General features: G+C 51.9%; 1 protein-coding gene across 6 annotated transcripts in view; it reads right to left on the bottom strand.

Moving 5' to 3' along the window:
- KANSL1 (KAT8 regulatory NSL complex subunit 1) overlaps positions 1-14865 on the bottom strand; it is a 94181-nt gene that overhangs the window by 10097 nt on the left and 69219 nt on the right. For 4 of the 6 annotated variants that reach the window (XM_048046497.2, XM_066981524.1, XM_066981522.1 and 1 more), the window contains exons 5-10: positions 9964-10079; positions 8320-8515; positions 5488-5653; positions 1364-1549; positions 810-971; positions 336-487 (exon numbers count right to left, since the gene is read on the bottom strand). In XM_048046497.2, the coding sequence (XP_047902454.2) occupies positions 336-487; positions 810-971; positions 1364-1549; positions 5488-5653; positions 8320-8515; positions 9964-10079 (978 nt within the window). The remainder of the gene's footprint in view (positions 1-335; positions 488-809; positions 972-1363; positions 1550-5487; positions 5654-8319; positions 8516-9963; positions 10080-14865) is intronic. The other 2 variants (XM_066981526.1, XM_066981527.1) reach the window with 1 other exon arrangement.

Genomic DNA, 14865 nt, shown 5'->3' with positions numbered 1-14865 from the left:
ATCCACAGACAACTTCAGAAACCAAAATCCGGATGTGGAGCAAAGCCAGGGGACTACTGGGAACAGGAACATTTACCAGCAGCTACTGAACTAGCAGTGAATCTATAATTGCAGCTGACTGGCTCTCTGCACAGCCAAAGTCAATCCAGGAGTGCAGCAAACCCAAAGCCAGAGCAGAAAAAGGGCCAGCGATCCCACCATCAGCCGAACCAGCGGGTCCAGCGAGGTAAGAGCAACACCGAGCCCTCAAGTCTAGTTGGAACAGCTCGGAAGCTGAGCCATGCCGTGGTGGAGAGGAGCTCAGAAGCCCCTCCGGACGGGCAGCGGATACTTACGGCTGCGTTGGAGGTGCCCTGTGAGCTCGTACTGGCAGGGGCAGAGCCTTCCGAGGAGGTGGACAGTTGCCGTGCTATAGGGCTGTGAGGGGCAGGGGTCGCAGCCGCCGACAAGTAGCTCGGGCCACCGACGTCCGCGTGATGCTTCAACACTGCACGGGGAGGGAAGGAGAAAACAGAGAGAGACGTTAGCAACAAAAGGCTGGGGGGGCTGGGGGCAGAGAAAAGGACCGTCTGCACCAGAAACGGCCAGTGCTGAGGAGCACTGCAGGAAAGAGAAGCGTCTTCTGACCGCAGCTGCCAGCTTGCCAGGCCCTGCGGGAAGAAGCAGTTAGAGCACACGAGGCGTCGCTGCGGTGGTGACAAGGCCCAGAAGCAGTGCGTTCCCCCCTTCTCCGAGGCCGAAGGGGGAGAGAGGCTGGGTATGCAGCAAAGCCCAAGCTCCCCCCGAGAGACCTGGCCGTGGGAGCCTACCTTCACTCCTCTCAGATGAGCAGTCTCGCAATCGCTTTTTGTCATAGGCAGGAGGCTGGACAAGCGAGCGCTCTGGCGCTCTCTCGGCCTTGGACACGGCCGTAAAATCGTCTAAAGCCGGCCTGTGTGCCTTGTCTGGTTGGATTTTTTGATGTGAGCGCTCTGAGGAGGGGAACAGAGAAAGAGCTATGAAACGCCTGTTTTCACCTCTCTTTCTGTCGGCACAGGAGGCTCAGGCAGGACGTGGCAGCTCCATGAATCCAGCCGGGTCGGGCTCAACGCCATCCCGGCCCCGGGCAGCCGCGCTGAGCTGAGCGGTGGCACTGCCCGCGCCGGGAGAGCTGCGTGAGCACAGCCTCGGGCTGGGCGAGGAGGGGTCCCTACGAACCGGGACCACCTCAGCATCCTGCACACGTTTCACCTTCAGCCCTGGCCTCATCCCCGAGGGCTCAGTTCAAAGGGCATCCTCCTCTCTCCTCCCGGACTGCACTGCTTTTGGGTACGAGACCGGGGCGATGTTTCTGCACGCGGCGGGGACGGGGGGGGACACTTACTGGCTGCAGTGAAGAACGAGTTCACCAGCTTGTGGCGGTCCTTGCGAATAGGGTCAGGCAGGCTGCTGGTAGGCATGGGGGCTCTGTGCTTGAGCGAGAGCTTTTTGGGAGCTTTGATTTTCTCGTAGGGTTTGTTCTGCCACTGAGATTTCAACATGCTCTGGAAGTGCAGGCTCGTCGGCACATCTGCAGGACACAAAACACAAACCACAGCGCTCACGTTAGCTGAACGACGCCCCAGAAATACCACGACTGTCCCCCAGTCGCCAACGAACACGGCAGGCGTTCACTGCACAGCCCGGGTTTGCCTTCCTCGTGCTCACGGAGGACCTGCAACGTTAGGAGCCAGCTTTTCCAACCTGCAGCTCTTTGAGAGAAGCACGTTATCGCAGACTTCACAGCCCAAGTACATCCTGGCAGGGGAACGAAACCTTTGTCAGGAAAGCCACGTGTCCCTACCACTAGCAGGTATCTCGTGTTGCCACGCTCTGTTCTGCTACCTCAGATCTGACTTCCAAGAAGCCCAGTTATCTCAGCACATCAAATCTAGAGAAGTACAGGCTGGAAGAGAGAAATTCAGCTCAAGTCCTCCATTTCAGGTCAGCCCAAAAGCCAGCCAAGCACTGTGTGAAGTTAATCCGCCTGATGTGGCATCTCAAGCACCTAACAAACGCTGCGCTAAGCGAGCACACTCCAGAGGCTCCGGGTGAAAGCAGCCACACCGGGGCTCTCCCCAGGCAGCGCTGGGTCACTCAGCCGCCCACGAGCACGGCAGGCTCCGCTCGTCCTCGGCACACCCCCACGGCCCCATCTTTGCCCCTAACCCTCTTGCCCAGCACCCGGAGTACCTGGCCCCATGTAATCCTGCCTCCTCACAGGCAGCACGTGCGTGCTGTCCGGCTGCGCGGCCGGCAGACGCTGCTTTTGCCCACATTCCTCAAGCTTCGTTTCACCCCAACCCCACGCACATGTGCACCGCTGACCTTAGCTGAAGGATGGAAGCTAATGAGATTATTCAGTGCTGTGCTTGGGCGGACAGTAGTCTATAAACACCACTAGCTGGAGCAGGAGGCTCCCCCAGGCTCAGGAGTGCCACAAATAAACCTTCCTTTCACACCCAGAGCTTCAAACCTCCCACCTGATCACCAAACGCTGGTGTTGTGCATCTCTCTGCCGAGCCCCAGCTCCCTTCTGTGCGCCCAAGGGGCCAAAATCCCAGCTTGGAAAAGCATTAAAACCTTTCAGGTTAACAAATTCACGTCTCGGTAGTTCTCTTATCTTCTCCAACTACCCCGTAAGATCGCTGTAGACCAGCACGAGGTTTGGCATCCCACCCATCCCTCTCCTTCCTCAGCACAGACCAGGACAGCTCGGTGCTGGCTAACGCTGCTGAAACCAGGAGCGAGAAGCACGAAGATGAGCACAAGCAGTACAAACATCCCTCCCCCAGGTCTCACGCGACATTTTCACGGGGATTTTGAAGGAACCCTGCTCGGAGATGAACCTTTCCGGGCCCCACAGCAGCAATTAAGCTCCCTGCGAGGCCTGCAGAGGGGACACCGCAGCGACCACGAGCTGCCCTGGGATTTGGAAACTCCATCTCGATAACCTCAGAGGGCAACCTGAAGGGACTGAAGCCCTGCCGACAGGTTCGATGGCTGATATTTGAACCCCTTCACAATTTCCCAATAGTTCCAGGGACTGGAAAGCCCCAGCAGAGCCGGGACAGGCAAACAGGACAGCGGGAGCTGGCACAGCGCGGGCTGGAGCCCGCTGTTATTAATAGGGGGAACCTGACTCTCAGGAAAAAGCCAGGACAGCTGCGTTTAGAAGGCTTGGACAGCTAAAGCTCTGGTTTGGCCCCATCTGTTTGGGAAGGAGAGGTGATCACGGTGTGACAGAAGCTCTTTGGCCACTGCCACTGTTTGCAGAGACACGTCCCGAAGAGAAGAGAGGGTTCAAACCCTCTGATTATGCAGCTAGCAAGGTTCAAGAGCAGGATGCTGCAGCCTCTGGGAAAACAGCCTCTTCGCTAATCTTTTGCGTTCTTCTGGAAATTAATTCCCTGCACAGCGGCTCACACGTCTGCGGAAGGACGGGCCAGGTTGGGAGGGAGGAGAAAAAGGAAGACAAACCGAGAGCAGAAAAACGAGTTATCTGCCGCGTTTTCTCTCTGCCCTGCCGCCAGCGCTGGTTGCAGCGGAGCCCGCGCAGCGCCGGCGCCGCTCCTCCTGCAGCGCGCTGCAGGCTGCCCGGGGACCGGCAGATGGCAACCGCGCCGAGCCCGCGCGCCGCGGCTCCCATCCTTCCCACCAAGGTTATTACATCATCTGAAAATTCCCAGCTAGAAATCAGCCGAAGCAGAAAAAAAAAAGAAAGCAAAGAGAAAGGGACAAAGCGGGTTAAAAGCCACCCGAGCCTCCCCGCCAGGAGAATTGAAGGAGCTTTTTCCTCCTGCAGCGCCCGGTGGTTTTGCCCTTGGCAAACTGCACCCGAGAGCCCCGGCTGCTGGAGGGGCCCCAGGGACGCTCAAAGCGAAAGCCGGCACATGCTCCCGGCTCGGAGGCCAGCCTCCGGCTCGCAGCCTCCGCCCCGACCGAGTCGAACCGATCGCTCTCGGGGTGAACCCCCAAAATCCACAGGCGGGAGCTCCAGCAGCAACCGGTGCTGCCACTCGGCGGGGAGACACCGCAACGACTTCAGGCTGAGTGCTTCCCCTGCCTCGCTGGGAAGGTACCCCCAGCCCCAAAAAGCAACCCCAGCAAAACTCTATTAGGCACTAGGAAATAATCCAAGTGACTCCGTCCCCGGCTCTGGGAGGAAGGCAGTGAAGGTACTTCTGTGCAGACCTTTGAAGCTTTGAACGCTCTAGTTTTAAACACAAAGTTGTTAATCTCATGCAGCCAGAAGAGATCTTTCATCATGTGAGCTGGCTGCGGCTGACCCTAATAAAATGGATGAGGATCTCCTGGTGGCCGTGATGCAATGGTTTGTAACAGGGCTCCTCAGCGCCTCCCGGGGTGTCACATCCAGCACTACAGGCGGAGGATTACCGGTGCTGCGCTGCAGGAGTTCAGCACATTCAATTCCTTTAGCATTCCTTAACACAGGGATGTTTCTTAGGGGTGGGTGGGGACTTAGTTTTTAAAAATAGCCCACATTTATTTATTTTTTTTTTAAAGTCTGCTTTAAACACAGGGCTCCTGAAAGATGCCAGATTAATTGTTCCCAGACACGCCATGCATTTCCTACTGTTGCACAAAGTTTGCACAAAGCTGGAATTTAGCTCTACACACACCAAGCCTGTGTCTTAACCCAGACCAAGCACTTCTCATCACCAGCAGCAGGAGCGTGCAGCTCCCTCCGTGCGGTACCAGCGGTGTCTTGCACCTCGAGCAGCCAGCCTCTCCTAGCAAGCAAAGCGACTGCTGCGATCTGTTTAATTCCTGGCTCTCCTGATAGAAGTGCCAGTTCGTGGCCCTGTATTCTGTGATCAGAGGGAAAAGACGACGGGAGGACACCAGTTGCCTGCAGGGCAGTCATTTTTGGTCAAAGCAGCAGCTTGTTTTTAAGGTGGCAACTTAGGAAGAAGACAACTCCGGAAACTACAACTACCACAGGCAGGGAGAAGTCCCTGCACACCGGAGTGTGAATGCCCCACAGCCAGGGTTGGTAAATTACTCCTCTTAACGATGACTAACCTTGAAAGCATAACGCAGGGAAATGAGCATCCTAATGGGAACATCCCTTCTTGTACCCTCTGACCCAGCTCAGCTCGTTTACGATTCCATACAAGGTCAAAGAAGTTTTCTGTGACTTCAACCAATCCACAAGTAATTTCACACAGATGAATAAATTCTGCAGAAGCCAATATTTCTCAACTGGTTTGTAACGACACCAGCCTGAGGGCCGGGTCCCAGCGTGGACTCGCAGGCTCCAGTAAGCGCTCTGCTCCTAAAACCACTTGCAGATGAACGAGCTCGGTCTTAACAACTGCGCCCAGCAGCTCTGCGATTCCTCTGGGTGAAGGGCGGCGGCGCAGGCTGGAGGAGCAGCCTCCAGGGCCCTGCACATCCCTCGTCTCCCATTTCAGGCCCCAGTCCTACCGTGGGTGCTGTGCTTACCATCTGGGAATGATAGAACAGGATGGATGCAGGAGTCCAGCTGGGAGAGGCGCTCCAGCAGCGGGGCATCGTACTGGATTTCCAGAGTCGTCGAGCTTCGGGTGCCGCACAGAGCGCACGAGGGGTTCACATCGCAGCTACATCGCACCAGGCTGTTACGGTGGACCTGGGAAGGGGACAGAGAATTCAGCATATCAGAGGTCATGTTTCTAAGGGCTCTGTTCACACACTCCCTTTGACAGCTGGAAAAAGTCCTCAAGGCTCAGGTTTTTTGTAATACCCTGCAGAAAACCCACTGACTTAGCCCAGACTCAAAGACGGACGCTTTTACCCCACGTAAACAAACCTGAGAACTACAACTCTCCTGCACAGCTGAACATCTACTAGGTTTGACTAGAAGAGTTTATCTAGGTTGAAAAACCCATTTAGAAAACCATGAGGCAGCACAATTTCGTTGTCAGAGAGGAAAAACGCCTTTTTCTAGTTCAGACAAGTCAGAGAGCCATCATTGCGCCAAGAGCTGGCACCTATAGGGATGTCTTTACAGAGTGAAGAGTGTTTTTCCTTTTGTTTTTTAACCAGGACAGACTTCCGATTCACAGATTTACAGACTTCAGACTTCCCTTACATGAAACCACCGTGGCACGGAGGCACAACTGGATGTAAAACCCATACAGAGACAGCAACCAATGGATCCCTGTCTGAAGGTAAGGATGCATCAAATTAGATCCTGTAAAAGCCCGGTCTCAGTCTAGCGTTATTCAAATAATTTCCACTAATGACTTGAATGATGGAAGAGAGAATATCCTGAAGGCTCAGCAAACAACACCAGAACTGGGAAGGGCTGCGAGCACCTTGAAGGGAAGAGCTGCAATCCCAGGCACAGTTACAAATTAGAGAAGTGATCTCAAATAAATCAAACCCAACTCACTACGGGCAAAAGCACCAGGCAGGCACTGCAGCGACCCGTGACGAGGAGGAAGAGCCAAGTGAGCAGCAGCTCTGCCCAGAGGATCTTGTGGTGGTTATGGATCAGAAAATGAGCATGAATCAGCAGTGTCGTACCATTACTGAGAATTAGCACCCCACGGGGCTTTATAAACAGGATGGCTCTGCGAAGTGAGGTAATCCTGCCTCTACTCGGCGTTACTCATGTGCGGGCTGGAGGGCTGCGCCCAGTCCTGGGTGCACATTTCAAGAAATGCATGCACCAAACGGAGGGAAACCAGAAAAAAAACAACAACAAAAAGACAAAAAGATCCAAGAACCGCGTCCTACGTGGAGGAACAGAGAGACCTGTGTTTGTGTAGTGCACAGATGACAGCATTAAGAATTACCACAATAATTTGCAAACTATGAGGAAAACTGCTGGAACAAGGCATGGAGCTGACCAGTTTACACCAGGATTTGGACTACCGGTAATATCTTTATCCAGTCCTGTTCCACAAGACCGATCCCGTTCCCAATCCATGCAGGCTACAGAGCCTCTCCCCCTTTAATCCTCTCTTCTTTTCTACAAGCCATCTCCTAACTAGAAGAATATTTTATCTTGAATATCTGGAAGAGTCCACACAAATCCTTTGCTATCTGGCACTTCTTCCACTCCTTGGAGTTGCTCTTATGAACCAGCTCGGATAATCAAATGTACTTGAGGAATGCGGTCAAGAGCTAACTCAGAATTAACAGACCTTCCTCAAACAGCAAGTGCACAGTCAGCACGACCTCAGGAATGGTAGATAGTTCGTCAGCTTCAAAACACCGAAAATCTCACAAGCAGTCAGTGCAGAGGTCCACCAGAAATACCCCACGTTAACTGGTTACTCCTCTGCTGTTTTAAGCTAACTCAGCTGGCCAAGAATCTCTTTTGCTCAGCAGAAGGATGCTTTTTGGGCTTTCTCTCTTAAACTCCAGCTCCCGCAGAGTGAAAACCCCTGAAACCTCGTGGTAATGAAGTTTGACTTGAAACACTGACTCAAAGGTAAGTGAATTTGAGCCATCTATGGTTCTGCAATCATAAGAGCACAAATGCACAAAAAATGTCCTCATTCCCTCAATTTCTTACCATCTATCCTCCAACTGACAGTTTATGGCATTCCTAAGGGAGGTCAAAAATGAATGAAGCGTGGCCTTTCCCCACACAGGGTGCTCAGGGAATAAGCTGTATTTCCACTGAACTGAATCCTGCATATGGGCAAGGCAGGACTATGCAGAGAAGAGTACAAAATTAAAAGAAAAAAAGAAAAAAGAAAACAAAACCAGGAAAGGAACAGAGTCACAGCATTCAGCGATTTCCAAAGTAGCAGAAGGGAGCAGGGTCACTTCTGCAAGCCTTTTTGCAAGACATCCCCCATAGATCTGGACAGACAGCTGCAGTTTTCCAGCAAGTTCTTGGGTCTGTGTTAATTCCTGTGCTCAGGGTAAAGGTTTCCTGATACCTGCCTTTCCAAAGGTTCACTCAACTGCTCAAGCTTTACCACGTTAAACTACCCAGCCTGAAGTTTACCTTAGGCTGGGTGGTTTTAGAAAAGAAAACCTCATGTCAGAATTCAGCATCTCCCCTCCACAGTGACAGCTAAGAGAAGTCTCCATCAATTAAGAGCTTCTCCTTCATTTCTCCTTTACTTTTCAGCCTTTGAAGCCCCACTGACCTGTTTTTCCTCTCCATTTTTTCCCCTCTCCATAGCCACAAACGTTCCCAAAGCAGGGAGACCTCTTTGTGGAAATAGTAAAAGCAGGGGGCCAACACATCAGGAGCTCACCAGGCCCTTGTGTGTGGAGCTTGTGCTACATGCTGCAGCAAAGGAGGAAAAAAAATAAAAGGACAGTACTAACCTTTTTGGAAAGGGGCATAATGCTGCTAGGTCGAACAAGCCGTCGTTTCTTACAGCTCAGTACTGGGCGAGTGCGAGCTGCTACACACGTTCCATCAGAAGATGAAGAAACCATGTTCAGTCGTTGCTTTTTATGCAAGAGCTCCTCAGCTTCCTGGCCATCTCCCTGAGCGTGTTCTGCCAGGCCAGGCTGAAGACTGCCCGGGAAGAGAAGAGAGTAAGAAAGACGAGCGTTATTCATTCAGCCATCCCCCATGACCCAGCAGTACCAGACAGGGTCGAGATTCAGACGTTAGCAGGGTTAAAAGCACTGCAGTTTCACAAGGCAGGAGTCTTATTAAGCCAGCTCAAATTTCTGCTTTTGCTTCGGTCACTTTCCACATTCTCTCCCACCTCTCAACCTTTGACCAAAAAGCTTTGGAAGTTCTGAACAAAAACCAGTTCTTAAAGCCAGGCACAGAGCAAGCTCCCCAAAAGCCACTCTTGCCACAAACAGCTTTAATCCTAGAATTCATCCTTCCCCAGAATTACAGTTCAGGGTATCTTAAGCCTATAGGTCCTCGTGAGTTTAAGTGCTAGAGAGCGCAAGGCAGCGACCTTGCAATTTTCTAGTAAAAATAAAAGCCTAGATGTAAACTCGATTCTGACGCATACTCGGGAACTGTACCTCTAACAACTCTCCGCACCTTTTCGGTGTCACTGCTATGCTACTCTTCACCTTTCTGTTTCACACACAAAGGAGTTGCCTGTCCGCATGCGGTAACCCTACCCTGCCGTGGCATCAATACACCATGCCACGCACGAAATACCAGCGCAGCTCCCCAGCTACAGAGCCTTTTCATGTATATTTCACAAGTGCTTCGTTTCTAAAAATGCAAAACATTAAAGCCCTGCAGTCTAATGCTCTGTAGTTCAAAGGCTACAGGCATATAAAGGGCCCTGTCGTAGCCTGCAGCGTTTCAGCTGTAGCGATGAGTTGGTCAATCAGTATTTCTGCGCTGGCTCACGCTGCACCGCTGCAGCATCCTGCCCAAGGTACTAAGCAAGGGCAACGGTGCTGGCAGCACTTCTCTAGCCAGTACAGAACTTAGGGTTCAACCCTGAAATCATCCTGTAGCACAGGAGAAGTTCTTTCGCTTGTTTGTATTTATGCGCTTAAAAGATTTTCTTAACAAAAACAACCTGGAGAAACAAAGGATTTAGAGAATCCTATTCCCAAGGGAATCAATGGGGTTTGGGCTCCTCTGCATCTTCAGAAAAGCAGGCCAATGGTTTACAGATTTCTGCAAGCTAATTGCAAGCAGGCCTCGAGTATCTTTGAATCACACAATTTGCAAGTGTATTAAAAATACCCATAAAGGAACAGTTTTGAACATGCTCACTGCACAGTTGCCTGCAGGGCTTGCTCATGTAAACACAGCTCAGTTCAATACCATTTTCAGAAAAACAATGCAGCATAAAACCTCAAGCAAGAGATCTCCTCCAACGCTGTTTCCGAGCACGATCTAGTACCAAACAATATTTTTTTTTTTCCAAAAAGAAACCATTTATACCATTACCCACCCAATTACTACCAACCAGCACATTACAGGCTGGCTTGCAATCATAAAAATCAGACTCTATCCGTAACACACGAGCAGCTTACGTGTTAATAACTCCATTGACGGGTCTTGGTGCTCCACAGGGCTTGGCGGGATGGGATTCAGGAGTACTTGAAGCAGAAATCCCCAAGTTCTCTAGTGGCTGGGATCCAGAAACACTCTACAGAAGGATGAGAAAAATGATAAATAAACGCTTAGAAATATTCTGAAGTAGCTACAGCTCTTAATTCCTAGTTTCTAGCTGAGGTTTCTGCACTGTAGCTACGGGCTTCCGAGCAGAACTTCAAACCAAGGATTTAGGAGTCAGTGTGAATGGGAGACCGGGGATGTAAGGACTTTGTGGGGAGCAGCTCTGGCAAGAGGATGGATACACAACAGCGCTTTCCATGTGAGAAACAAAGGCTCGCAATTCCCCTCGGGCGACCGCTAAGGAGCATGAAAGACTTCGGCTGAGTTCCTTAGGGAGATTTTAGGATTTTGTCTCAAAGTGCAGAGAAGTTCCTAACCACCTGCACAGCTCGCAGGCTGCTTCTCGCGTCGGACGGCGTGCTGCAAGCCACGGAGCTGCAAGCGCCTGCCTCAGCACTTTGGGGCGGCAAGGAGAGCGGACTTGCACAAGTCAATTTGCATTTTAACTAAATACCTGTGCCAGCACGGCCCAAAGAGCACTTTGCAAGATCTTTTCAATTAAAATGCACCCAAGCTGTGGTTTTGGGGTGTACGCGGGCCAACTCTTTAAAAGTGCCGGATACACACAAAGCTGGAAACACCTTCGTGAAGAGGAAAGCAAGTACGAACTAAGCTGAAGGCACAGCCCTCTCCCTCCCGCCTTGGGTGTGAAAAGCAGACAAACCCTCCCAAGCTGCAATGAGAGGCAGCTACTGCGCGGCTCCAGCATGGAAATATTGAATATGGCAAAGCTCGTGCTGGCCTGCAAGTGGCAAAAGAGGGGGCACAGTCACTGTCACCTCCCTGCACACGCTGGCTTTGTGCCTCCTGCCGTAGCATCCCCGCTCTCCACCCCAGCCGGTGCCGGTGAGGTCTGGAATATCCTTGCCCTGCCACGAGGCTCCCCCAGACACATCCTTGCAGCCCCGTCTTTGCTTTCAGACACGCTCCTCCTCTTCCCCGGGGTTAAACCTGCTTTCTTCCCTCGTGCAGCACTTCCTACACTCGCTGCCAGTGTCTCTCTAGCTGGGCTTTCCCCTTTGTGCACCCAAGGGCGGTGGTGCATTTCAGGCACTAATAAAAAAGACAAAAGAAAAAGGGCTGACATCTGTCCAGGTGTCCGGGCAGCCACCCTGCCCATCCCAGGCTCCTTCTGAGAAGCATTGGCACTGGCCTCGATTAAATAAACCTTCCCTGCAATCACTCCTCAACCCCACGAACAACCTGCATCAGGCTACAGAGGTGCTGGGCCGCGTACGGCGTAGCAGAGACCTGGTTCGGCCAGGGCAGAGCCATTTCTGACGAGGCAGAGAACTTCTGCCCGCTGCCTATTTGAGGAACTTGGCTGGCTTTTCTGCACTTCTGCTAACAAAAAACACATTTCTCCTGTCCGGGCTGATGGGCTCGTCTGGTATTCGGCCGCCCCAGGCACGGGTCGGACAGGGCTGGAAGCCTTACGCAAGCTGAACGCTGCACCCCGAGGAGGTGAAGCAGGGCGAGAGCTGTTCCCCTCGGCTCGCTGAGCCTTGGTGAGCCCGTGCCATCACCCGACACCTCCGCTGGAGGCAGGGACGGCGCGGGAGGGCGGGTGCACATGACTCATGAGCTCTTTTGAAACAGGGCTATTTATTTTCTCCTCCAGGAAGGGCCTTAAAGGAGGAAGCTCTTCTCCGGAGCGGTCTCTGGCTTGGTTACTCGAGATAGGAATACGGGGTGAGCCGCCTTCTGCAGAGGAGCTGTGAAGTGTCAGTCCAAAGTCCCTTTTATCAGTCACACCGCAGGCTCTCCCTATCGCACTGGACATGGGCGTTCCCTAACCGGGCTCTTGCACGACCAGCTCCGAGCGCGGAGATCTCCAGCCTTCAGACTCTGTCCCCAGCTATCCCTGGCCGCACCTCCCTGTGCCACGCGCTTCTCCAGGGCTGGCAGGGCAGCCAGGCTGGGATCTTCGCAGCAGGACCACGGCGATGCTCCACGCCGAGCTCTTCTCCAGGTTCTGGGGCTGGAAGTCCAGATCTTCGGGATGCCTGGAGCTTTTAGGGTAGTCAGATACAGCTTTACGCTCCTGCTGGCTGCACGTGAAACCAGGAGCCAGCAGAGTACCTCTCCCAGCAGCACAGGATCCACTCCGTCAGCATGTGCTGGGAGGTGGGTAGTCATGACCCAGGACCAGAAATGTCCCTCGCGTTCCCAAAAACACAGGTTCAGACCCTCACCTACTACTAGACACAACTCCCCAGTGCACGGCAAAGTCCTAACAAAACATCCACCAGTATCTTCTCTCGTGTATTATTAAAATTTCAACCGCGTCCCCTCGCTAGCAAGTCCAGCAACGAACAGGTATCAACGCTGAGCTTTTTCTTCAGGGCTTCACGTTATTCCCATCTTCAGGCAAAAACATTTAGTGACCTCCTGGGCTTCCAGTTCCAAAGTGGAAGTTGACAACGAACCTTTCCAAGCCTGCTCTGTAAAGCCTTTCCCTCCACTGCCGGTATGATTAATTCCTCCTAGGGATTATCAGTCATACCCTACGTATCGAGCTGATGCCCAAGGACACACATCCTCGATTCACGTTGGCCAAAGGAGTCCCAGGGGTGGATGAGACCCAAAGGTGAAGAGCTGGGCATGAGATAGAAGGTATTCCCTCCCCTCACCCTGCACTGCAGACCGCTTCTGCTCTCCGAGCCTGAACAAAAGAAAAATCTGATTGTAAGCAGCCCGAGGAGCGCCAAAACGATAAGCACCTCTCCAGCAGAGGCCTGAGCTACCCTTCCAGTAAGTGTCCTAATGCACCAGGAATGGTCTCTGGGCTAATCGCCGGCTCTGAGCAGATCAAGGCTCTGACTCAACACCCCACCCTTATGAGCAAGTCTAATTAGGCACAAACCCTCCTGCAGGAGGGCGTAAAAGCTGGGTGCCTGCAGGCAGCCTTTCTGCTGGCTGACGCCTCCAGCCCCGCCGGAGAAGCGGGCAGCTCGGTGCCACGCACACCCACCAGCAGCCACGTGTGCAGGGGAAGAAAGAGTCCATTTCGGGAGGAGGCACCCTCCAAGGAGCAAGGACGGCTGCAGAAGGAGCTGCAAAAAGGTGCCAAGCATTAGCTACTACTGCTTTACTTCGTAGTAACTAAGCCTGCTCCACGCAGATGTTCTTCGCTGCTCTTGGTACCTGTTACTTGTGTCACTGCTACCTCCAAGACCTGCAAGAGACCGGACCTCCGTAGTGCTAGTGCTCCAGCAATAAAAATCCCTGTCTGAAGAGCTTCTGCCCCAGGGAAAGGGATGAGAAAGGGGACAAGGCAGGAAATGAGTAAACTCAGCAACAGTGAGGTGGCTGCGAGCAGCAAAAACAGCGCTGCCCGAACAAGCATTTTCTTTCCTCTTCACCAAATCTGTGGACATTTTCTATTCTATACATACGGAGACGTACACCTCTGGACATTTTCTGTTCTATACATACAGAGATGTCTAAGACAACCTGAAAAAGGACAGCGTGGTGATTTTAAGTATAAGGAAAATGTCTTGAATCTGTAGGGACAAAATCAGAAGGGACACAGTGCTTCCATCTACAGATTCCAGGTTGAAAATATACCCATATCATTGGATAAACATCCTGATTTAGACAGATAAGGAAGAAAATTTTCTTCCTTATCATTGTTAAATTTGATTATTCGTCTCCGTTACCAGCCTATTTACAGGTCAGCTCCCAAACAGCAGCCAATCCACCAGCGCAGGAGCGTGCTATTTCCGAAGAGAACCGGAGCACGCTGTCCCAGCCTTTGTTTATTATTCACTGAGTGCTTTTTGGGTTAAAGCATGGATGGGGGGGGATGACAGACGGACATCACTGTTCAGAACCAGACACTGCGTAATGCTTCTGTTTCAATCATGATCTGTGGCGGCCCTGCCATCGTCGCTCTGCAGCCTCCTGGTGCTCTTGCGGCGCGGCTCTGTTTCCATCTGAAGCACCATCGGTCCTGAGCACAACCTGCTCGTTGTACCAATTACACTGCAGAGTTTTGGGGCTGAGCTAATCTGCTAATTAAAGACTTAAATTCCAAACACACATCTGAAAGGCAACGTTAAGCAAGGGGACGTTTCATTACAGTCACTTGTAATAACCCCTCGCGGTGCGCTGTTAATCAAAAATTTCACAGCATTTCGTGTTATCGCTCAGTATCAGAAAAACCCCGACAAAGTCACACCAGCGACAGAAGGAAATACTTGAAGTACAATTTTACGGTCGCTTTCAGTTATTTTTTTTCTCTGTATCAACTACTTTGAATACTGGGCTGTGAAACCCAAGCACTCCCATCGCAGTGAGGTGTTGCTTCTCCCCATCAGGACAGGGAAGCAGGAGCTCTGCAGCCTGGCAGCAGGAGCTGGAGCCGGGCAGGGACCGCCCTTCTCCTCGTACTACACCACGACTTCAAAATCCTCCATTTTAATACGTCGACGTGTCCCGCAGGATCAAAAGTAATCACAGCCAGAGCAAACGGTACGATCAAGCCTTTACTCTGTGGCCTACATTTCTGCATTAAATAATAAATACCTGGCACTCCACATAGTTTCCAGTGCATCTCCCTGAAATCATTAGTTCCCTTTCTGAGGGGTAAAGCTCAGGCAGATTATTAATAGTCACATCTTCAGAAGCCTTTGCTAATTGTGCTGCTCTCAGTTTGAGGTACTGTTGCTAGAGGGAAAGGATTAGTTAGGATTTTTAAGCTTCATAAAATGCTAATGCATATTACAAAGGTACCCCAAGGAACTCTGGGCTAA

The sequence above is a fragment of the Anser cygnoides genome, chromosome 22 (assembly GCF_040182565.1).
Source record: "Anser cygnoides isolate HZ-2024a breed goose chromosome 22, Taihu_goose_T2T_genome, whole genome shotgun sequence".
Classification (NCBI taxonomy): Eukaryota; Metazoa; Chordata; class Aves; order Anseriformes; family Anatidae; genus Anser; species Anser cygnoides.
This window is presented reverse-complemented; position numbering and strand designations above follow the sequence as displayed.